General features: G+C 36.0%; 1 protein-coding gene across 2 annotated transcripts; it reads right to left on the bottom strand.

The window, feature by feature from the left end:
- Positions 1-3,400: 3,400 nt before the first annotated feature.
- On the bottom strand, positions 3,401-8,254 carry LOC112703318 (auxin-responsive protein IAA9). Of its 2 annotated transcripts, none has more exons than XM_025754719.2 (7): positions 8,041-8,254; positions 6,879-7,327; positions 6,353-6,579; positions 6,042-6,268; positions 5,801-5,942; positions 4,703-4,764; positions 3,401-3,843 (listed from the first exon to the last, which is right to left on the bottom strand). In XM_025754719.2, exons 2-7 carry the CDS (start codon positions 7,290-7,292, stop codon positions 3,806-3,808), a joined length of 1,110 nt encoding a protein of 369 aa, XP_025610504.1. In that variant the 5' UTR covers positions 7,293-7,327; positions 8,041-8,254; the 3' UTR covers positions 3,401-3,805. The 2 variants fall into 2 exon arrangements, with proteins under 2 accessions (XP_025610504.1, XP_025610505.1); XM_025754720.2 differs by having other exon boundaries at positions 7,693-8,042.
- Positions 8,255-24,471: the final 16,217 nt, after the last annotated feature.

Here is a 24,471-nt window from a genome sequence, read left to right as displayed (position 1 = left end):
ACCCCCCAGCTTGCCCTGCCATATAACCTAGGATTTCGACGTTGGGACACCATGTGCCTGTTTTCCATTAATCTGTGCCTTAGCCGAAGAATTCATCTCTCTAAAGCTGTTGATCATATGAACTATCCTCATAGGAGTTAAATCATGGTTGTGATCTAGTATAACTTTTCTAACCCTCCAAATTTCATTGACCTCATCCCATAGGATTGATAGCTTCGTGTCACAATTTATGTGTGTCTCCGATCTGTGGTCCCTCTTCCTATCAAGCTTTTCATAGTGTTTCCGTTGTCTCAGCCCTGCTTTGTTTTAAAAAAAACCTCCTCCTAATCACCATTCCATCATCATCCTTTCCTGAGTCACCCTTGCGCATACCGAACCCATGACATTTGCCGTATCGCTTATAAAACTCATAGGTGTGCAAAACACCTTTCTTATCATATCGGCTTTGGTCAGCATTAGCATGTCTCGATATTCAGTAGCTTCTCCCTCCACGCCTTCATCACAACTATCAGCATTACCGTCTCCAGTCGGTGTCTCGTTTACTTCAGAATGTGTTCCGCCGCTAGCGTCCTCTTGAATTCCAGCACCTCAGTTAACTCCATCATCTAGTTTAGCCTCCATCCACACAATTACACCAGTGGCATAAATCACCTTTACTTGCTCAAAACAAATGGTAAAGTCAAAATACTCAAAATCCAATAACATCAAATACACATTGTACTTTACAACATCAAATAAAACACATTACTGCATCAACTAACACAGATCTTGAATTCTTTACTGCTGCAACAACAAAACTAAAACTAGATTCTGCAAAATTTATTAACTAGAGAAAAAGAATTGAGAAGTTGTTTTTAGAACTTAAAACTAACATTGCATTGTATTGAAACTTAACTCAAGATTTAGCAGCATGTACAACTCCTATATAAACTGCTTTGCAGAAGCTAAATTTGCCTAATTTTAATTCTACTAACCAAACTCATCTACCCAAACTAACTACATATATAACATTCCTCAAATAACAATTAACCATTTAAATCATGCATACATAATTATAACTAAAATCAGCATGATCAGTATAAGAAATACAAAGCCAGTAACAAATACGTTTAACAATTTCTGACTTCACTAATTTATTATCAAACTATCTTGCACAAATATAAACAAAACAACTCAACAAATCCACCAGAATATACTCTTTCATAACTTCCGATTCAATTCTACTAACCACTTCATGTATACATATATTGAATTCGAAATAAACTTCACCATTTTCCTTTCCAGTGGATTTTCACCACTCTAACCAACAGTAAATAGCACAATATCACCCCACAAAAATAAAATAATTAAAAAATACATACGAAACTATCATCTTCTCTCCTACATGCTTACTGATTACTGCTTAATGTGATTCCAGGTTGCGAACTTCCCTTGCAGCTTCTCACGTTCTCGCCGAAACCGTCAACCTTGGACTGCCCCCTCAAATCTTTGGTAATACAAGATTTTAAATGTGTTTTTTCGTAGATTTTAAATGTCTTTTTTATATGTTTTAAAGGTGTTTTTTCTTAAGTTTTAAATGGTTCTTTTTCTTTGTTGTTGGATTTTTTTCCAATTAATTTGAATGTCTCATTTTGTTAGGTTTCGAATTTTTTTAAATAATTTGGATATCTCTTTTTTTTAGGTTTTGGATATTTCTTTTTGTTATATTTCAAATTTTTTTATTAGGTTTTGAATATTTTTTTTACAATGATTTTGAATATGCATGTTTTATTTGGTTTTAGATATTTTCTTTTTTAATTTTAGATGTTTCATTTTATTTGATTTTGGATGTTTTCTTGTGATAATTTGAATTTATGTTCTTTCCAAAGAAAAAATTCAAAAGAAACAGGACTCGATGGAATGGATTTGGGTTTTCTTTTTCCTCTTTGTTGGACTTCTTTTGTCATCCATATGCTAATTGGCTGCACCTCTGATTGGTTAGCAAAGTTATTTATTTTACATGCCCTCGACCACCTTGGAAACGATTCATTGGCGTAGAAAGAAAAATGCATCCACTAAAAAAAAAGAATTAACTAAACCACTACTTTCATTCTTTCAGTGAAAAAAATTAACCCACAACAAGTCCTTTGTTTATCCAAGAATCTTTCCCTAACCACAACTGATGTTTCATAATTGAAACAAGAGCCAGTGAAAGGCTGAAAACTTTATTTATTTATTTATTTATTTATTTTTGGGTCTGAAGCTTATTGTTATTCATGATTCCATTGATGTTCATTATTAATTTAATTTGATGAAGCATGAAGATCCATGCACTGCATCCAATAATGAGAGCCTCACATAGTCACATGCTTGGCTCCTCTTCACCCCGACAACCATATCCAACACCTGACAATATCTCATTAGTTTAAGGTATACGCACAAGACATCACCAAAACACCAAGCACAACGTTTTTCTATTTAATCTCTCCATATACATGCTATTGTTTAATAGGTGACAAACTGGTAGGGTAAAGATGAAAAAAAAAAAACGATTAAACGACTTTTGTAAACAATGTGAATAATAAACTCTAAAATTGATCCTAAAGTAAAAAAAAAAAAAAAAAAAAAAAAAAAAAAAAAAAAAAAACCAATTTGAGTTGGTCGAGTGGTCAGCTCACTCGTCCGCTTAAGCAAGTGTCGGGAGCTCGAATCCCGTCTTGTGTATGCAGCAACTCGGTTGGGAGATACCGTTTGGATAAACCAAAAAAAGTAAAAATAAAAAAATACTCCATCCCCTAATTACCTCCTAAACCTTCATATTAGAATAACCATCTGCATACTTATTGAATTGAACATATGATATATCCATTGTTCACATTGTTTAGTATTCTCATTGTCTACCTATACCTTTCCAAAAAAAAAAAAACAAAAGAAAATTGGAAGTGTGTTAAAAATATGATAAAAACACATCAGGATTAATAAATCAAAATTATCCATGAAAAATGTCGTGTTCATTAATTTGATTATCGAAAAATTAAATATCTGAAATTAGTCCTATAAGATACAATAATGAATCAAATTAGTTTTTTTATTAATTAAATAATAACATTTATAAAATAAATTATATCACTATCATTATCTTGCTGGGTAAAGGATCAATCTGATTTGTAATTGTGTTTTCCAGAAAACAACAATTTGATATATTGGGTCTATTGAAGACTAAATTGAGACACGCTTAATCTTTCAAGGACTGGTTTAAATTTTTAACTATTAACCCTAAAATTAACATACCTTTTTTCTTAAAAAAAAGTGCTCTCAGCTCTTGCCTAACACCAAAGCAGGGAAAGTACCATAGGAAAATACTTTTAAGTTTTAACTAGTCAACGGCACTTATAGGTTAAAAGGAAATGCAAATCAAAGATTGTGTAAGTACAACTTCTTATTGTTATTTCATCACACAAATTCACACACATAAATGATGCACTTCACAAACTACACATACAGAAACATAAGTAGCTTCCACACAGAGAGGGTTGGGGTCTTTTTCTTTTGCAAGTTTGTGACAATCATGAAATATAATGAACCTTACTGAATATAAATGTCATAAAAAAAAAGAAAAGAAAAAACATAAGATAGTAAAAATAGTAATCATATGATTGAGGCAGCTTAATAATATGAAATTTCTATCCAGTCCAACATGCCCTCGGTTCTTTTCCCTACAATCCCTTTTTTCCTTTTGCCTTGATTTGCTTACCCAATTTTGTTTATAGAAGCTTTTTAGTTCCATTGACAGTTAGGTGATAGAAATGTGATCGTTTGTACTGCCCTAGTTCCTGCTTTTGCTTTTCTCGACGGCTCTTGGTGCTGCAATAAAGGCCAGAAATGGTAAACTTGAATTAGATCAAGATACTTAGCTATTCTGTCTTTTTTGAAACAACTGTATTTTGACAAAGAACTAGACAATCCATTGTTCAGATCTATTGATTTTTCAGTGTATCATGTCCGACTTAATTGTTTTCAGATGCAGTATGGAAAACTAAAACATGCTAAAGGACCTTTTTCTCTCACTTCACTATATCGAATAAAGAGTAAAGTATATTTTTTGTCTTTTGCCTTTGTGATTTTCTTCAAAAATATTCCTAATGTTTAATTTTATTCAATTTTGTTCCTAACGTTTTTTATGTGTCAAAATTACCTATGAATATTAACTCCATCTAAAACGTTAAAGACAAAATTGAAAAGATCTAGGGGTAACTTTGACACAAATCGAAAACCTAGGGACAAAATTGAATGAATTAAAAACGTTAACGAAAAAATTGAATGAAATTAAATGCTAAAGTGTATTTTTGAAGAAAATCGCAAACGTTAGAAACAAAAAGTATACTTTAATCTCGAATAAGAATAGATTAAGCTATATCAAGCTCTTTTTCCACATATTTCCTGGGTGCAAAAACAAGAGTTTATTTTTCTAGTTTTGTTAAATTCCAGAGTAAGCATGTAGAGGGTATTGATATGGCACAACAATATAATTTTGAACTTCAATATGCAACTATGTTGAAACAAACACAATTTGATAGGGTTTGTCTATTCAATTTTTTTAAAGGTATACGATTTTTCATGAGCTTCATTATGTTTCACTATCTTTATGATATACTTCACTAATACCTTTTCAGATCATGTGCTAATAGAGTATAAGATAGATGGTTTGGAACAGAATTCTAACCTAGACCAATGGCATCAGCGCCCTTCATGATCCTCAGCCTCCTGCATGTTTCGATGAACATCCTGCAAGGGTTTTCAACACCAAATTGAAATTAGCATAGACATACCCAACAGTGATGATGAAGTGCTTATTGTTCAACACTTCAACAACATTACAAAGTTCAGTAATAAACAGACCAATCATTTCATGTTTAGTTTTTAATTCCATTTCTTTATGAAGTTTCATACTCTCAGACTTAAAATATTTCAAATCTCATATATCACTCCACAGGCTTTTTCTTTTTAAATGTTCAAGGTTGAACGAAAATGTTAAAAGTCCAAAATGTGACATTGGCTAATCTGAGCATGATAGGTAGAATGATTTAGGGTATGCCTTGAAAGGTGACAACCTATGCAATCATCAATCCCAATTGAACTACCGATATTTCAGTTGTATTACTAGGAAATCAACAAACCTTGACAACCCAGAATGATCAAACTTCATAAAGTGTGTTTAGGGGTGATGCAGAAGGAGGAATAGAGAAGGGCAATGGCAGGTCAAAGTGTCCCTTCGCCTCCTTGCCACTCTTGTATTTTTCCTTGGTATTCTATTATTAGTCATTCCATTCATCATCATCTTTAAGTCTCCCTTACATACCCTTTGGCTTTGTTTAGAAGGATGACATGGAATAGAATGTTCAAATGTATTATAGGTGTTTTGGGACTGACTTGAAAAGAATGAATGTAATGGCATGAGAGGGAGAAGCATTTCCCTCCCCTCCCGCATTAAACTCGCTGAACAAGAAATAATGGGGTGGCAGCTGAAATTCTATTCCACTCCTTGCTTTTCCATTTCATTCCAATTTGAGCAACGACTATATTCCGCCATATTTGAAACTCTCCACTTCCTAGAATATAATTTTAAATTTTCAATACAACAACAAAAGCCTTTTTCCAACTAGCTTTCGTTGGCAACATGGCTTAGATTAGGTAGCCTTTGGTTTGTCAAAAATCGAGTTCTAAGAATATCCTTTAGTATCTTTTAAAAGGAAAGAAATTCTGTTTTTAAAAGAGATGCCAATAAAAGAGAAGAAAGTACAAAAAATGAATCAGAACTTACTCCCAGGGAACATCACCCACTAGCATCCAATCACCGTCTTTATCCTCATAAGTAAGAACATATTCTGATCCATGAAGTAGATCCTTCAGCTTGGTTTCACTCAGCATTTCCTTCCCAAGATTTCCATGAGATCCACATTGACCTGAAATAACATCAAAATAAGCAGTAACTCCATCCAAATAATCCAGACTCAAGTTAGCTAAAAGTAAAATTTTCTAAAGCAAAATTAATTGTCTCCTACCTATGGTGAAGCAGCTGAACATCTTCTCCAGAGCAGAAGAAAGCTCTGGATAGGCAGAGTAATTCTTCAAGTCCACTTTTCTCAAGTATGGCGCGCCATCCATACTTACCTTCACAAACAGTGCACCAGAAGCCATTTTTCCATCTACTTCTTCAGCATTCTTCGATGTAGTAGCCAATGAATTTTTCCTAAAAGATCTTATTGGAGGCCATCCTACAACCTGTGCCCTGTGTACAAGGATCATCATTCATCAGAGATTAGTTCTTTTTTATTAAGCTCAAACTTGGCGCCAATTCCAGCTTTCCACTTACTTTGGAGCTGGTGCACTGCTATTATTATTCACAGTGGAATCGTTAAGGCTTGGCCTGGTTTCTTTGGCAGCATGAGGCCTCTCTCCCACCTTGGATGTTGCTACTTCATTGACTTTCGCTTGCTGAGCCGCAGCATTCTCAAGCATTGAGCTCGATTTCAATCCCACAGTAGGAGAAGGCCTAGATGGCAATATTGTATTGGCGTCCGAACTAACAAGCAATTTCTCCTGCATAATATATATTTCAGATCCTTTTAGTGCCTAATCCAGCATTTAAAAACTATATCCCCTTTTGATTAAATTGGTACTTTCCCTTTTCAAAGTATTTTTCACTTTGCAAATTTGGTTAATCCATTACCCAATTTATCTTTATACAAAGGTGGTTACTTTCACAAAGAGATTTTCATGTGAAGATGATATTATAAACCATTAGATGGTTGACATGTTTGACTAAACATATTGAATTGTTAATCTAAAAAATTTCTCAAAGTGATAGATATTTTGGAATGAATGGAATACGTTTTTACCTCAGAGAACCCAGTCATTGCATCCGAAAACCCTCTTTTGTTGCCCAAAAGAGCAGGCTTCGACGAGGAATGATGATCATCAGCTACAGGACGCAAAGGAAACAAAGGTTTCTCATCAAATTGAGTAGAACTCCTCAAGCAAAGATCTGAGTCTCTTTCAGGAGACTGAGATCCCGGAAGCCCCAACCTCAGCTCAGTAGCTTTGAGGTTCAGATTGCTTTTAGTCTCATCAGAGAATGAGGGAACTGAGCTATCCACAGAAGAACAATCAGACAATCCCATGTAGTTTCGCTCCTTCAGTTTCGAGCTGTTCAGACAATTCACACTTTCCATGGTGGATGAGGAAGAAACCAACAGAGTCACATGGCTCTGCTGACCTTCCTCATCCCCCACCACGCCGAGTAGCGGAGACATAGCAGTTCAATAGAGAATCTCCCAATTTTGAATACCTTATCATCAAAACAATAACACAAACATCTGTCATGCGTTGCTTACACACTGAGGAATCTTCAAACACACAGAAAATTGGACAAAGCAATAAATAAATAAACAATTAACATTGTAAACATAGCTGGCCACACTTGATTCATAAGCAACCTCAACAAATTATAATTCATTGATTTGAGTAACTTCATTAACCTATTGAAGCATACTATTGTTCACAATTTTTTTTTCCAATGTTTCTTATGCTTTCAGCCTAAGAAGCATGAAATTAGCATCAATCACCAAGTATGTCATGCTTTATGACTTGTTCATGATTTTTTTTTTTAAGTTTAATAACATAAATCTAGCCTCAGGGTTTTAAGAGAAAGACCTCAGAAGCAACCCAAACACTGAAGAATCAACAATGTATGTGAGACTGTTAAGTATATTAGAGCAATCCCTTAAATAATGAAAATAAAAATAATAATTATTAGTCAATAATAAAAGAAATACTTGATGGCTATGCTTGTGTTTGTGTTTGTTAGTGCAGTGAAGGAATTTTGAGAAAAATGGAAGACATTGATCGAAAGTTTTTATAGGAAAACCGAATAAAGATAAAAAGAGAGGCTACAAAAGTTGAAAGCAAAAGGAGGCAGAAGAAGGAGACATAATTTGCTTGGAAGCAAAAAAATAAATAAATAAATAAACACTTTGTGTGCTGAAGATGTTAACGTTTTACCTGAAGAATCAGCAGATCAAAGGAGAAGAAGAAAGGGTGAAGAAGAAGAAGGAGGAGAAGGTGAAGAGTGTGATTGAGAGAGAGAGAGAGAGAGAGAGAGAGAGAGAGAGAAGAGAACTAAGGACCCTCCATTTTGGCACAAAGTAACAAAAGCTTCTTTGTTTGTTCGATGTGAAACACCATGCATTAAAATATATAATGTAATAATAATATAATAATCAATAAATATGACTTCAATTTATTAATATAAATAACAATTATTTGATGTGTATACTAAAATTAACAATCAAAGTCAATTATCAATATAAAATACATATTAGAATATAAATATACATTAAAATAAATTAAATTATATATATTTATACATAAATATATTAATGGCTGATTTTAGTAATTAATTTAATATACGAATAATATTTTTGTATAATAAATAAATAAGAGACTAAGAGAGTGCCTCAAACAAATAAAAAATAATTTTTGCAAGAAGAGTTGTTTGCTATTTAAAGAGACTTTCTTTTAGCATAAAACTCGGGATAAAAAGATATTATATGTGAGATAGACTGTGTAGAAACTTTTACTATTGTCAATAATTTACAGGATTGCTCTAGATTTATTGATCTTTTAGTGTTCAAAATCCGAGATATTGGAAACGGCGTGCTGATTCCGGTTGATTTTGAGAGATATAAATACAATAGCAAATATCATGATAAAAACTGCAATGAGGACTCTTTCTTTTCAAGTAGAACTTCCATTATCTTAAAAAGATTTTAAAAATAGTATTCAAAGAGAATTATCTTTCTTAAGCAGTTTTTTATTTATTTTATCTTTTTTAGTTGTTGTTTATTTTTTTTTTAAAGTCACAAAAAAACAAATAAAAAGTAGGGCAAAACACATAAGTAAACCATAGCTAGGTCAATATTACATGAATCAGCCAAATCAAAAATTGGTTCATCAATCAACCAAAGGAGATTTCTATATAATTTGAACCAATTTGGTTCGAACTCAATCTCCATGTGATTCGAACCAATTAGGTTCGAATTACACCTTGTAAAGGTTTGCCAAATAATTCGAACCAATTGGGTTCGAACTTTTACATATAATTCGAACCAATTAGATTCGAATTAGTGTGAAGAATTAGCCAGCAAGTAATTCGAACTAAGATGGTTCGAATTACTAAGAATTCGTTCCGCACAGCAATTTAAGTTACGAACATAGTTTCTGCATCATGGTTTAATAAAACTCGCAGAGTTATTTATTCTGGTGTGCATTAGACATACATTTCGTTTAAAACTGCGGAGAAAGAACATATTCATTAACTAAATTCCCATTCAAAGTACATCACACTAACGTTAACAAATTCTATCAGTTAGCAACTACAAGTAAGAAAACCGATAATAGTGGAATCTAAATGCGAAATTGAAACAACGAAAGTACCAACTCCACCAAAACACCTAATCATGCCCCCGTGTGTGCTCTGCTCTTCCGAGCTGTGGACAACTTCGACGTGTGTGGCTCGGCTGCTGACAAAGCCCACACCTCTTTGGCCGGTTCGGATCTGCCTAGTCCATATTGGTCTGTATCCTAGTGGACCTCGGCCGACCCTCTCTCGCACGCCTCTTATTGGGGTCAGGGATGACAGTCGGCCCGTCATATGGTGGCCAGAAACCCTCCGGAATGGGAGGTGTGAAACCCATCCGATACACACTGAAGACCGAACTAAGACGATACACGTAGTGGACGTAAGGCTCCCATGTAAGCCGTGAGTAGGCACAGCATGTCAGTGCGTGGGGACACGGGAAATGAAGAGCCTGGAAGTATTCACAGTCACATGTTTGATATGCAAGCGAGACTCTGTAGCTACCTAGTGAGAAAGAACCAGTCGGAGTTGTCTCTACGACGGTGAACTCGGAGTTATCTCTGTCGTACACAGTAACGGTGAAGCACCTAGCCGTCTTCAAGTTGGCCTCTATACACTTCACCAAGTGCTGACTAAATTGTTGTCCGGTTTTCATCTGCGCCTCAGCCTCTCTCCCTTTGCGAACAAATAATTCTGCCAACCTTCCGTATGTTGCCTTCACTAGCGAGCACACAGGTAGGTTTCGTACACCCTTGAGGATCGAGTTCACACACTCAGATATATTCGTCGTCATGTGTCCGAATCTACGCCCCTCATCACAATGCTGTGTCCACAACGAATACTCAATCCGGTTCGCCCAGTCACACATCGCCGGGTCTTTGGACCTAAGAATATCAAACCAGTAATAGAACTCGACCTCGGTCTTAGCGTACGCCACATTCACAAGTAGCCTCCTTGCGTCTTTGCCCTTGAAGGTGAGGGTGAAATTTGCCGCAACATGTTGAATGCAGAATGCCCGGTATGCAGACGGAGGTAACCAGCCTCCGTCAGGAGCCTCAAGCGCGGCCTTGATGCCGTTATGCCTGTCCGAGATAACCAGCAGACCCGGCTGCGGTGTCACATGCTGACGCAGGTGGGAGAGAAAGAAGGACCACGACTCAGTGTTCTCACCCTCGACTAATGCGAATGCAACAAGGAGTATGATGGAGTTCCCGTACTGTGCAATCGCGACAAACAACGTTCTCCCATACTTGCCATACAGATGGGTGCCGTCAATACTAATTAGGGGCTTGCAATGACGGAATGCCTCGATGCACGGTGGAAACGTCCAGAATAGTCTGTGAAAATAGGCTCGAGACTCGTCCAACTGTCCACCGACACGAACAGGGCTCGTCTTTAGGACTGCAACAGTACCAGCCATCGTCAACTGGACTCCTAACACCCACCTTGGGAGCTCATTGTACAACTCATCCCAGTCACCATAGATGAGGGCAACAGCCTTCTGCTTCGCCAACCAGACCCTCCTGTAAGTCGGCCTAAACCCGAAGTGTGTTGCGGTGGCATTTAGGAGCACCTTGATGCTGACAGATGCGTCAGCCCTAACCATTGGCATAATGAATGCCGATATCACATGGTAATCCAATTTCCTGTGGTCGCTGGAAATCGAGGTGGCGAGACAAGTATGCGGTCCGTTGTAACGTTTGACCTCCCAAACTCCCTTTCGCTGTCGGAGACTAAGCCGAATCAACCATGTGCACCCATTGCCGAACTCAGAACATTTGCCCACATACCGGCGATAGTCAGACTCCACGACCTTGTACTGTACCCCTCGACGGATGCTGTAAGTCTTGACACTTAAGAGGGCCTCTTCTTTATCCAGAAATTGCTGACCAACCTGAAACTCTGTCAGACCTGCAGACCCTTCAACATCTCTAGCACCAAATCCAGCCGGCTGCCCAGGTACCCCCTCCTGCCTCATGGCATCCAAGTCCAAAGAGGAAAAATGTGGAGGGTACTGCTGCGTGCCAAAGCTAGAACCACCGCCCGCCCCAGCAGGCTCACTTGCTCCAGCATCATCGCCACTGTCATCAACAATCATATCCGGCTCGACATCATCATCCTCTGGATCATCCAAGAATCCATCTCCAACCCCAGCCGGTACAAGACACTGTAAAGAGGTCCGCGGATATTCCCCTTCTCCGACCTCGTTGCCTACACTCCCATTGAGATCAACAGCGAACGAAGGCGATGCGATAGGTTGGAGGGGCGGCTCGTACGCAGGGACGGAGGAAGATGCCATGGCTAGCTAGAACCGGCTACCGTGGCTAAAGTGGTGGTATTCCGGTTCGAACCCCCCGAGCTGGACACGGCGTCAACCAACTTTGCCAACAATTCTGGTGTTCTCACCTCTGGAAACTGCCGGCGACAATGAAACATGACCTGCAAGTCATCATCACTCCCGATTGTGAAACAATTGTACTTTACGGTTTCCTGGAGCACCGTGATTGGAATTCGACAAAAAAACTTCTTAACCCATTTCACACCTTCTAGACCAAGTTTCAGCAGTACAGAGCTAACAAGGTCCTCATACCTCGTCGTAGGCCTTACGATAACACAGAGAGGATCCTTATCAGTGAACTTCACACCGGAACGAGTTTTCCTCTTAATGGATCCTCTGTGGTGAACCAACACTATGAAACTCTTCTCACTAGCCATCTTAGCTCCTCTCTAATGATACCAACTCACGTTCAAACCATATAAATACAGCTCTGGTCCTCATTAATTCGAACCACCATAGTAGCTGTAAATCGAACCAAATTGGTTCGAATTACTTGGCAAATGTGTAATTCGAACCTAATTGGTTCGAATTATATGTAGAAGTTCGAACCCAATTGGTTCGAATTATTTGGCAAACAAGGTGTAATTCGAATCTAATTGGTTCGAATTACATGGAGATTGAGTTCGAACCAAATTAGTTCGAATTATATAAAAATTTTCTTTGATTGATTGATGAACCAATTTTTGATTTGGCTGATTCATGTAATATTGACCTAACTATGGTTTACTTATGTGTTTTGCCCTAAAAAGTAAATTATACTGGCTGACTGTAGTGCTGTTGCTGTACCAAGGAAATTTAAAATACGCTGGCTATTTTTTATTTATTTTATTTTATGTTATATTAATTTGATATTTATTTACTTGGAAGTCGCCACTTTCGTGTGAATTTTGTGTAGCCATTGTGCACCAAAATTACGAAAAACTATCCTTTAAAAGATTTCAAGTTTAGAAAAATAATTTATTATTAATAGCTAAATATATAATGCAAATTATACGAGTGAGATCGATTAAAATACGAATAATTACTTAAACCAATCTTAAAAATTTTAAAAATAAACATTTTAATTTTTAAGAAAAATTAATACGCAGATTAATTTTTAAGAATTTATTCTGACAAACAAATCAATCTTCAGTCTATTGTTCAGTAGAATAATAAACCAAATCAATCTTCAAAAATTCTAAAAGTGGCTATTTTAGTTCCTAAAAATATTAGTATACAGATTAATTTTCAAAGTTTTTCTTTATCAAACATAATAATTTCCGTCTATTTTAATTTTATTATATATCAACTTTTATTATTATTAGTTTAACTTTGTGCATGTGAATTATGACACTAGCATATTAATACACTTTTTCTATTGAAAACAAATAAGGTGAATAATGATGTTTTAAAATTTAAATTAAAATATTTTTTTAATACATACATGCTTTTTAAATTAGAATATCTTTTAATTATATTAAATACAAAAATATCAAATGATTTCCATCTTGAGTTTTTTGTAGAATAATCCCTAATAATTGTATTATTATTATTATTATTATTATTATTATTATTGAGTGACTATATATATATATATATATATATATATTATACTTTTTATGCAAAAACTTTTTTTATATTATAAATATATACAAAAAAATCTAATGAATAAATTTATCATTATTTTTATCCAAAAATACAAAAAATTATAGTACAATATTATTATTCAATTAATAATAATAATAATAAGAATTTTATTTCATTTTATTTTTTATGGACTGGAGACTGTTATATCTGATCAATTTATGTATTAATTTTTTTGGGATTAAAATATTCGCTTTTAAAATCCTTAGGAACTGATTTGGGTAATTATTCTGCAGAAAAATAAATTGGAAATTGATTTGTCCGTGGAGTAAAATCTTAAAGATATTTTTGTATATTAATTTTTTTAGGACTAAAATATCAATTTTTAAAAATTTTAAATACTGATTTGAATTATTATTCTTAAAATAATAAATCTATTAGTATTTTAATAAAACAATCTAAGTTCAAATTTTAAGAGATTTTTTATCTTCTTTTTATAAGACCTATTCTTCAAGTTAAATTGTATCAATTAAATTTTTATTAAAATAATAAAAATATTACGTACATAAAATTTAGGCATTAAATTAACTATTATATATTTATGTATAAATACATATAATGTTCAACGTATTTTTAATTTATATTTGAGTAATTATCTAAATCAGTTCTCAAAAATTTTAAAAGCGGATATTTTAGTCTAAAAAAAATAATACATAAAAACATTTTCAAGGTTTTATTCTGACAGACAAATCAGTTTTCAATTTAATCAGTCTCCAAAGATTTTAAAAGTAGGCATTTTAGTCTCCAAAAAAAAATTCATACACAAATCAATTTCCAATATTTTTCTTCGTCAGACATAACAGTCTCTCGTCCATTTTCCGGCATAATTCACTAAGTTCTTCAAATATTTATTAGAAAAAAAGATTAGTAAATATTATAATCATTCTCACCACATACACAATTCCAAATCCAACAAAAAGAAATATACTACGTCTCATATTTTCTTAAACTAAAAGAATATTATTGTGGTTTGTTTAGTTACAACGAAATATGGATGGGGGACTATTATATCTGATAGAGAAAAATATTAGAGATTGATCTGTATATTAATTTTTTTTGGGGACTAAAATATCCACTTTTAAATTTTTTAGAGACTAATTTGGGTAATTACTCCATCGAAAAATAAACTGAGTACTGATTTGTCTATCGAAGTAAAATCTTAAAGATATTTTTATGTATTAATTTTTTTAGAGACTAAAATATTCACTTTTAAAATCTTTAAAAACTGATTTGGGTTATTACTCTTTATATTTTGTAGTTTAATATATATTTTATATAGGTGACTAATTCAGTGATTAGTTTGTAGTGTATATATTGTAAGATAATACATATATTTTATATAGATAGATTCTAATATGATTATGCTATAATGATTATAGTAACTATACAAAGTATTGTTAAAATTAAAGTCACATTTATTTTATATTTTATAAAATTTGTTGTAAGCGACACTTTTTAAAAAGCATTATTTAACAGAAAAAAATATTACTTTAATTTTAGCAATATTTTTTAAGTCACCATATCTCTCATAAGAAAAAGTATAGGCGCAATAATACAAAAACCAAATAATTAGTGTAATCAATTTTTGAATTTGAATAATTTGGATTTGGCAAACGCATATAACTTCCTCTTAATACACCGTAATATCACATTCTTATTCTATCTCAATTCTTCTACACTTCTGCCACTCACACTGTTGTTCAATCCAACGATCCTCTCCTTCTGTGTAAGATCCAGAATTTTTAAAAAAATTTATTATAAACTATTTTTAAATTCAGTTATCTTTGCAGTTTTAATTTCAGAAATTTTTTTATTAAAGATAATTAAAGTAAGTTTTAATTAATTGATTTGAAATAAATTAAGATTTTTATTTAATTTTATAATTATTAAATTATTTTTTACATTTAAAATTATAACATTATAACGTTAGTAGTTATAAAATAATAAGAATTTTATATCATTTAAATAGTTGATATTTTTATACTTCAATACTTTAAGTTTTAGAAATAAAGAAAATTAATCTTATTATCTTATAATTTCAATTAAAGTATATGATTTTAAATTAATTTGTATTTTGATACAGTAAATAATATTTTAAAGTAATTTTAAGTATTTAATTAGATTTTAAATTTATACTCTATGTCCCAATTTTATTAAAATTATCTTACTCTAATTAAACATAAAATCCCCAAATCAAAACCCTAATTTTTGACCTAACCCTAACCCTAGCTACCCCAAACCACACACATACACGACACACACACAGCAGCAGCGGCTGCTGCAAGAAACAAAGAAAGAAAGAAAGGGAAAAAGGGGGAAACAGAATCGGGGAAGGGGGAGAAGAGAGGGAGCGCTGGGGGAGTGACGGAAAAGAGGGAGAGTTGCCACACTACTGTCCCCCACCGATTCGCCAAACCCGTCACGCCTCGCCGCCAGTTGCGCCTCACCGTCACCCAACTTGCCGTCGCGCCAACCACCCACGCCAGAGGAAGAGAGAGAGAGAGAGATTAGACACACAGAGAGAGAGACACGAAGAGGGAGAAGGATTCGCGCCGCTACGGCTGTCCATGCCGTCGTTGCCGAGGGAAGCTAGTGCCACCACCGCATCACCGTCGCCGAGCTGCATCGTCGCCACCACCGTTGACGAGCCCAGCCTCCGCCGTCTCGTGCTCCATCACTGCTGCTGGAGGTCCGCCATTAATCTAATCTGAGGGAGAGGAAACACGAACAGAAGAGAAGAATGGGAGCCACCGCCATTGTTGTTGCATCCCAGAATTTCACGCCACTTCTATCGTTCAAAACCTCGCTGCCGTACTGGGAAACTCCACTGGAAAAGGTTTTAAAGTTTTGGTTTCTGTTCCTTTGGATTCCGAGAAGGTTTTTGATGCTACATGGTTGTTACAATCGCTGTCACCGGAATTTTTGTTTAGGGCTGTCACTTGAGGTTATTGTCAGAGCTACTGTTCGGTTGACTCAAAGTCGCAGCTGCTTCGTCTTCTAATTTCAAGTCGTTGTGGTTGTCGAGAAAGCGGTTTGGAGCTGAGGTTGCGGCTGCTGCAGTTGCAGGCTATAACACCCTACCATACAGAGTCTTATGCTTAAGTCATAATTCAGAGATAGCAAGGTATTACGACCTCTAAAAATTAAAATTTAGTACGTATGGTAGTGTGAACAATGATATAACTAGGAGCCTTTGAAGAAAAGGGATAAAATAAAATCGTAACTCGAAAAACGCAACACTCCAATTGATAATGTCACGAATAGAGGACAAACTAACGTGAGATTATGTATACGCAAAAGAGTGTCAAAAACAAAAATATCAAAACTCAAAATTCGGTTGTGAAGATAACCGGTCCGAGCATAGCAATATATACATGTAAATAAAATAGGAAACCCCAAAGGAAACCCAAAGGGACATAAATACAAAACCTATTCTCTAAAATCCCCTATAAGAGGAGTCATCACAGTTTGTATTATTCAGTGGAGATAAAAGTATATCTAAGCAGAACATATAACCAAAAATAGAGTCCCAAGAATAAAGGATCTTCGCTAATCCAGAAGTCTCCAGCACGCTTCAGCGAGAAGCCTCACGTCCTGCATCTGAAAACCACAAAATCCGCATGGGTGAGAACCAGAGGTTCCTAGCATGGTAAGAGTTCCCACATATATAACATGTAATATTAGAGGAAATCCGAAGGCAATCCTAGAACTTCCTCCAAGTAAAAGCAAAACTTATAAACAAGCTAAACCATAAATAGCAACTGACTAAGGATTCTTCAGACTAACTAATACTTTTCTTTCCAAATCCTTCAGACCTCCCAACCACCAGTAGGAGTATAATATAGTAGATATAGTTATATCAGATAAGAGATATACAAACAGGAACAAATAAGGCATTTAGACAATTAGCAAGTAATATGCAGTTAAATAGGCAATCTCAAATATTTCACATAGTATGCATATGATGAATGCCTGTCCCTAATGGCTGATGATATCATCTGTCAGTTATATAGCCAACCCAATAAGTCCTGGTAGCTAACCATTGGATTGTCCCTCTGTCGTGCATCCCCAACTCGAGTTATACTTAACATAATCGTGATCATAATCATGATCGATATCCAACACCCTCACTGGTGTATATTCACGGGGGCAAGCTCATCCGGGGCTTTCATAGTGCCCGGCCACCCTTACAACATAGGGTCAACAGAGTCTCGAGTCTCCACCTGGAGCACGTGGTGGCTAGCCATTGCTTTCTCCCAAAAAAACTCATGTCTCCGATGGTGGAAGTGCAAACATTCACAATTCATTCAACAACATATATGCATTTATACTTAGCCATACTCATGGCTCTACCATAACACGCCAATAAACTCAGCCATCTAGCTCATGGTTTAATCCAGAACTAGCTAATTCATAAACAATTTAGCCCATCGGCTTATGGCACATACAGCACTTCCACCGCTATCCTCCGTATCTCATATAATCATCTTTGATCTTCATTGATCATTCATTTTTCCCTTGCTTCACTCGCAAGTTACCACCTCCCCTAGCTTCTTTTCTCATTGCTAGGCACATCATAATGATTTACGACACAAGTGGTGAGATCGGAGGCTTAGAAGTATGAAATTTGGCTTTTAAAACTCAAAAATCAACTTTGGGATGAAAACAGGGCCACGCGCACGCGTCCTTCACGCGCACGCGTGGATGGCCTTATAGTTCATTGACGGGTATGCGTCATTCACGCGGACGCGTGGATTGAAAAACATAGCCACGCGTACGCGTGGGTGCGTTTGTGTCCCACGCACAAAATTGGCACAACTCTGGCACAACTCTCGGGAAGATTGGCTGGGCATTGGGTGCAGCACATCGACGCACCCGCACACACCACGCGCACGCGTGGATTGTGCCTTCTTGAAGAACGACGCGTACGCATCAAGTACGCCTACGCGTGGAGGGTCATTCTGCTAAAAATTTTTCTAAGTTAAAAGCTGCAGAATTCTCAGATTCAACCCCCAATCTTTCGACGGACATAACTTCATCGTTTTAAAACAATTTTTGCCCGTTCTTCGAACGGCATGAACATCCCGGATCCAATTTCATTTTTAAACAAGTTTGACTCAAAATGAAGATCCGGAGTCCAAGTTGATGGTTTCAGTGGCTAAGAGAAGGGGGGTTGAATCTTAGCCCCCTTTTTTGCTTGTTAACACTTGCTGGATTTAGAGGAAGCTTTTCTGTTTTTAGCTCGTCCCTAGCCACGAGACATTTTCATTTTGTCTCGTCACTTGACACGAGACATTTTTGAATTTTCATCTGAACAGTAAAAACAGAATTGAAGTAGCAAGAGAGGTAGAAGATTACACCCAGATATATCCTGGTTCAGCTGCTATGTGCAGTGCAGCCTACATCCAGTCTCCATCACAACAATGATGGAATTTCACTATAATCATCCAGATTACAAATTGTAAAGTGCTAACCCAACTTACAAGGGGATTCCCACAGAATCATGAAACACAACACAGATGTACAAAGGAACTCTAAGACATCTATGGCTTTTTCTTTTAATTTTGCACTCTCTGCCTTTTTCCGCTCTATGGCTTTTTCTTACAAACCTCACTGTTTGCCTTTTTCCATGAGACTCAAGACATGAAAAAATTAAACATAAAAATATTAAACAGAATGCATTGAAGGAGAAGAGAAATCTGTTAGCTCAGGTAGCTCTGAGAACTCTGTGCCTTGCACTCTCAAGTTTTCTCCTTGCTCCAAACAGTGGCTGTTCTCTCTTTTTAAAGAAGAGGGAAGCCTCCACACTTGAAGCCAACACCCAAACCAACTTCTTCCTCCTTCAAGAAATAGAACCGGTTCGGCCACATAGAGAGAGAAGAGATAACCATGCAAAACCCAACATGCAATTACCTCTAGTCCTTTCTTGATCATCACTCTTCATCAATCCGAGCTCTCCATCCTTGGCTTCCTCTCCAAGATGGATTTCTGGCCCTTGATGCTTCATGATGATGATGACTTCATCTGCTTCAATCTCTGCCTCAACCGTCACTTCGCCACTCTAGCTACTTCCTGTGGTGGTTGAGCAGAATCAAAGACAAGCCATGCTTCAAGAATCTCACCTTGCTGGCCGAATCTTCATCCTTCTTTTTGAGTATATAGGATCTGAGATTACCTCACCAAATCTTACCACATTTGGTGATAATCTCAGCCACAACATACTTTTCTTTTTCTTTTTCGTGCCATCAACTCGATGGTCTTTAGGCTTGCTTTCCCTTCCTTTCGGTAGCTCCAAGTAGCTTCCATGGCTTCCTGGTTAATGACCGAAGAGAGAAGAAGAAAGTGATGAGAGAGAAAAGAGAGTCTGAAGAAAAAGCAATTTCAAAGTGGTTAAACTAATTAATTTACAATAGCTTGCTTTTGCTTCCCTTAGAGTGGCGTGTAGCATTATGATTACCATTATGTCAATCACACTTTCTCTCTCATAGTTCCCATGTACTGCAATAACTCCAATTAATAAAATTTGGATTCCAAAAGAATGATATCCGTTGGAGCATGCAACACATAATCAAAGGAATGGGTTTCTTTTAATAAAACAATGGTGTGCCCCATTGCCTTAGGATTTCGGACCAAGCATGCAAGATGAATTGGGCTTATGATAGTTTGAATTCTGGCCCAATAATAAGAACAATAATTCAGCCATATCAATCAAAACATTTTTGCATCAATGCTGAATATATTCATGAAACACTTGGGCTTGCAATTTTTCTTTTTATTTTCGGCCCATATTAAAAGCTGCAACACAAAATTATTAATCAAAATATGTTTAAAGAAAATCAAATTAATAACTTTGTATTTAATTATTTTAATAATGTTTTAGTCATCACAAATAGAAATATTAATTTAGAGTTTTCCAAACTCATCAATCTCCCCCTTGATGACAAACATTATTAAAATTGAAATGGAAAGAAATTTGAAAGATTTGAGTACGAGTACTCCCTTTGAAGATTGAATTTCTCCCACTTTCAGATTATCACATGGCTCCCCCTTGATGTATGCTATTTTACCAAGGGAAGCACTAAACCTGTGACATTTAAATCAAGCTACAAGTAACAATGTTATTCAACATATTAATTTTGAAATGTTGAATGCTTGATTTATGAGCAGATTAGAATGATATACAAAACTTATTTGCTATCACAAGTTTGATTTTCTGCTAAAAAAAAAAACTAAGCACAAACAGAGTTGTTCAAAAATTCAATAATTTTCCAGTCAAAGTATCAGAGCCATATCATTCAAGTAGGGAAAATATTTTTGAATCACACATGAACAAAACATGGCAGCTGTTAGATATCACAGTTTAAAGGAACTGCCAAAAATAAGTTTTCAAATCAACATTTTTACCAAGATGAATAAGAATATTCTTATTTCAATAAAAGCATGTTCATCAAGATAAATCAACATCCAGGCATTTATATAATCAGAATGATATATCATAAACTACTAAATGCCAAATGCTTTTTCATCAACAGTAACCATATTGAAACAAATGCACTATCAACATGCATTCTTAACAAGGGTGATCATGAACTTTCATCAATTGAAAGTTTCATCCCCTGTTTTTATTAGTATCCTCCCCTGTTTCATTAGTTCCAATTTCAATTTTGGAGACTAGTTTTCCTCCCCCTTTTGTCATCAAGGGGCACCTGCACAAAATATGAAGAACACAACAAAATGTCCATAACAAAAATAACAAGAGTGTATCACAGAGCAGGGAGTTTCAAGTCATGCTCATACAAAAAACAGATTGATATCAAATAAAAGAAAACAGTCATTAATCATCAGACAAATTGAGATCAGAGTCTGCAACATCTTCTTCACTGCCAGCTCCCAGATCTTTTTCCAAGTTTTCCAGCATCATACCCACTCTCTCTTTACATCTCCCCCAAGCTCGTTCATTTTCATAGGCTAGCTTTCGAGCAGCCCTATGAAATTGAACCATGAGTGTAGACATATTAGAGAATTCGGTGAGGATTTCCCTTATTGACTCGGTTACTTTGGAGGATTCAAACTGACTTTCAAGGTCACTGTCCATTGGCATTGATTTCTTACTCTTTGTTCCTTTTACAGCACCACCGCCTTTGATCATAGAAAATTTTTTCTCCACAGTTTCATTTGTTAAATCTACCTTATAATACTCAAAAATACACGTGAGAAACATTCCATAAGGTAAATTAGCCTTTTTGGTACTTCTTACAGACTCCCACATATGTCTAATCATGAGATAAGCAAATGAAATAGGAGAAGAAGTAACAAGGGCAAAAATTATTAAAGAATCAGATACGGTTACCCTATTGTGAGAACCACTTTGTGGAGTTAAAATGTGGGTAGTGATGCGATGCAGCAATGAGTTGGTTGGTCCAAGAGCTTTGTGAGTAGGGACAGTGCCATCTAATCCAGACATGTTTGCACAGATATGTGAGAGAACTTGCTTGTAAGTAAGCCCAACATGATCATCCCATTTGTCACTCATGTATACCCTCGGTCCTTCATCCGTGTAGCCAAGAGCAGCACTGATGGTTTCAATATTCAGAGCGATATGCACACGTTTCACATAGGAGTGAAGACTACCATCAATCAGTCTGAGATTTGCATAAAATTGAAATTGCCTAACCAATTTTGGATAAACCATTTTGTGAGTGTGGAGCAATGGGGACCATTTGATGTTATCAAACAGAGGTTGCAAGATGATTCCTTTGGCTGACAGTTGATCAAGATTCACCAAGTATGAGGGACAAATATGCCTCTTTTCCAAAACCTCTTGATGGAATTCATAAAATGCACAAGTCAAGAATCTGGATGGATCATAGTGGGAGTGTGGCTTGTGAAATTTGTTCTTGAATTCCAGTGACTCAAGATTTGCCGGTTCCCTGGTTTCATGCAACACGAAACCTTTGGACTTCTGAGAGCTTCTGCCTGATGTGTGTGGTGTAGCCTTCTTTGGTGAACACGGCGGTGGGGAAGGAACGGGTGAGGTTTGAGACGATTCTTCTTCAACACTGGGCTCCTTGTTTTTGCCATGGCCAGAACTCTTGTGAGCAATCTTCTTTCTCATGGTGGGTGTTTGTTTGGCAGATTGAGAGGGAGAGGAAGAAGATGTAGAGTGAATGTGAATATGTGTGTGTGATTGTGGAGTGAACTGTTTTTGAGAGAGACTGATTCTTCCACTTTTTCTGGATGCAGTTTTCTTTTTCATTATGTGAAGAGAGATAATGAGGGTGTAAGAAGAAGGGTTGGCCGAAGGTGGAGAGTGGAGGGAGGTTAAGGAAGTAATAAATGTTGATTGGAGAGAAATAATGGGGTGGTTAATGATCATCATGCGCGGTTATTAACCAGAGCGGTTTTCCAAGGATTTGAAAAGAAGGTTCCTTGAATCAAGGGATTAGTTGAAAAAGAAGGATTTGATTTGACATTATCCCTCTTTCAACTAGATATGATAGGACAACTTTGAGATTTGGTTTTCAAAAAATAAATAATTAACAAAACAGTTAGAGATGGGTCAAAGGGATTTTGTGGGGCCCATTGGAATTTGTTTCTGCGCAGTCTCCCCCTTAAGCATAGCTCTCCCATCATGCATTTATTTTTATCTCGTCTATTCCTGCGAGATAAAATTGAACAGAATCAGAAATTCACAAATTTTCAACATGATTTAAATCAATCATTCCCAAGCTTTTCCTTAACAAATAGAATCTATCTTCACAAAGGGGTTTTGTAAAAATATCAGCAAGTTGTTCTTCAGATTTTACAAATTGAATATCAATAGTACCCTTTTGCACATGTTCTCTAATAAAATGATATTTGATTTCAATGTGCTTTGTTCTTGAGTGCAGAACAGGATTTTTGGAAATATTTATTGCACTCATGTTATCACAAAATAAGGGTATGCTATTGATTTTTAATTTGTAATCTTCCAATTGAGTTTTTAACCAAATTAATTGTGAACAACAAGCAGATGCGGATATATATTCAGCTTTAGCTGTGGATAGAGTCACTGTGGCTTGTTTCTTGCTTGACCACATGTTGAGTGAGCTTCCAAGGAAGCAACACATGCCCGAGGTGCTCCTTCTATCCACTCGATCTCCCGCATAATCTGCATCACAAAACCCTGCTGCACAAAAGTCATCAGATTTAGGATACCATAATCCATAATTACAAGTTCCCTTAATGTATCTAATGATGCGCTTAACAGCCGTAAGGTGGGATTCTTTTGGATGAGATTGAAACCTTGAACATACACCCACACTTTGGACTATATCCGGTCTAGAGAAGGTAAGGTACATAAGTGAACCTATCATTCCTCTATACCTTGTTTCATCCACATCTTGGCCATCATCATCCTTTTCAAGTTTAGTATTGGGATGCATAGGAGTGCCCATTGATTTGGAGTTTTCTAGGCCAAACTTTTTGATAAGTTCTTTGGCATACTTTCCTTGGTAAATAAAAGTGCCACTAGGAGTTTGTTTAATTTGGAGGCTAAGAAAGAAAGTAAGCTCTCCCATTAAACTCATTTCAAACTCACTGGTCATGAGTTTTCCAAACTCTTCACACAAGGAAATGTTGGCCGATCCAAATACAATGTCATCAACATAAACTTGAACTAGGAGCATATCATCATTAGATGTTTTAATAAATAAAGTAGTGTCGATGGTACCCCTTTGAAATTTATTTTCCAACAAGAAGGTACTAAGTCTTTCATACCAAGCTCTTGGAGCTTGTCTAAGACCGTAAAGAGCCTTAACTAATTTAAAAACATGATTTGGAAACTCTTTATGTTCAAAACCGGGGGGTTGAGCCACATACACTTCTCTATCAATAAAGCCATTAAGGAAAGCACATTTAACATCCATTTGAAACATTTTGAAACCCTTATGGGTAGCGTAGGCAAGAAGCAACCTAATTGCTTCCATTCTAGCTACCGGAGCAAAAGACTCATCAAAATCTATTCCCTCCTCTTGATCGTAACCTTGGGCCACTAATCTAGCCTTGTTACGAACAACTTGTCCATCCTCACCAAGTTTATTTTTGAATACCCACTTAGTACCCGTTACCTTCT

The sequence above is a fragment of the Arachis hypogaea genome, chromosome 7 (assembly GCF_003086295.3).
Source record: "Arachis hypogaea cultivar Tifrunner chromosome 7, arahy.Tifrunner.gnm2.J5K5, whole genome shotgun sequence".
Classification (NCBI taxonomy): Eukaryota; Viridiplantae; Streptophyta; class Magnoliopsida; order Fabales; family Fabaceae; genus Arachis; species Arachis hypogaea.
The sequence above is the reverse complement of the archived record's forward strand: the minus strand, read 5'-3'. Positions and strand labels throughout refer to the sequence as shown.

Coding starts and splice junctions, on each gene's coding strand:
- LOC112703318 (XM_025754719.2), bottom strand. CDS start 7,292: ATGTCTCCGCTACTCGGCGTGGTGGGGGATGAGGAAGGTCAGCAGAGC. Junction 5,943..6,041: donor GTTCAGCTGCTTCACCATAG/GTAGGAGACAAT, acceptor ATGTTATTTCAG/GTCAATGTGGATCTCATGGA. Junction 3,844..4,702: donor CGCTGATGCCATTGGTCTAG/GTTAGAATTCTG, acceptor CCTTTATTGCAG/CACCAAGAGCCGTCGAGAAA.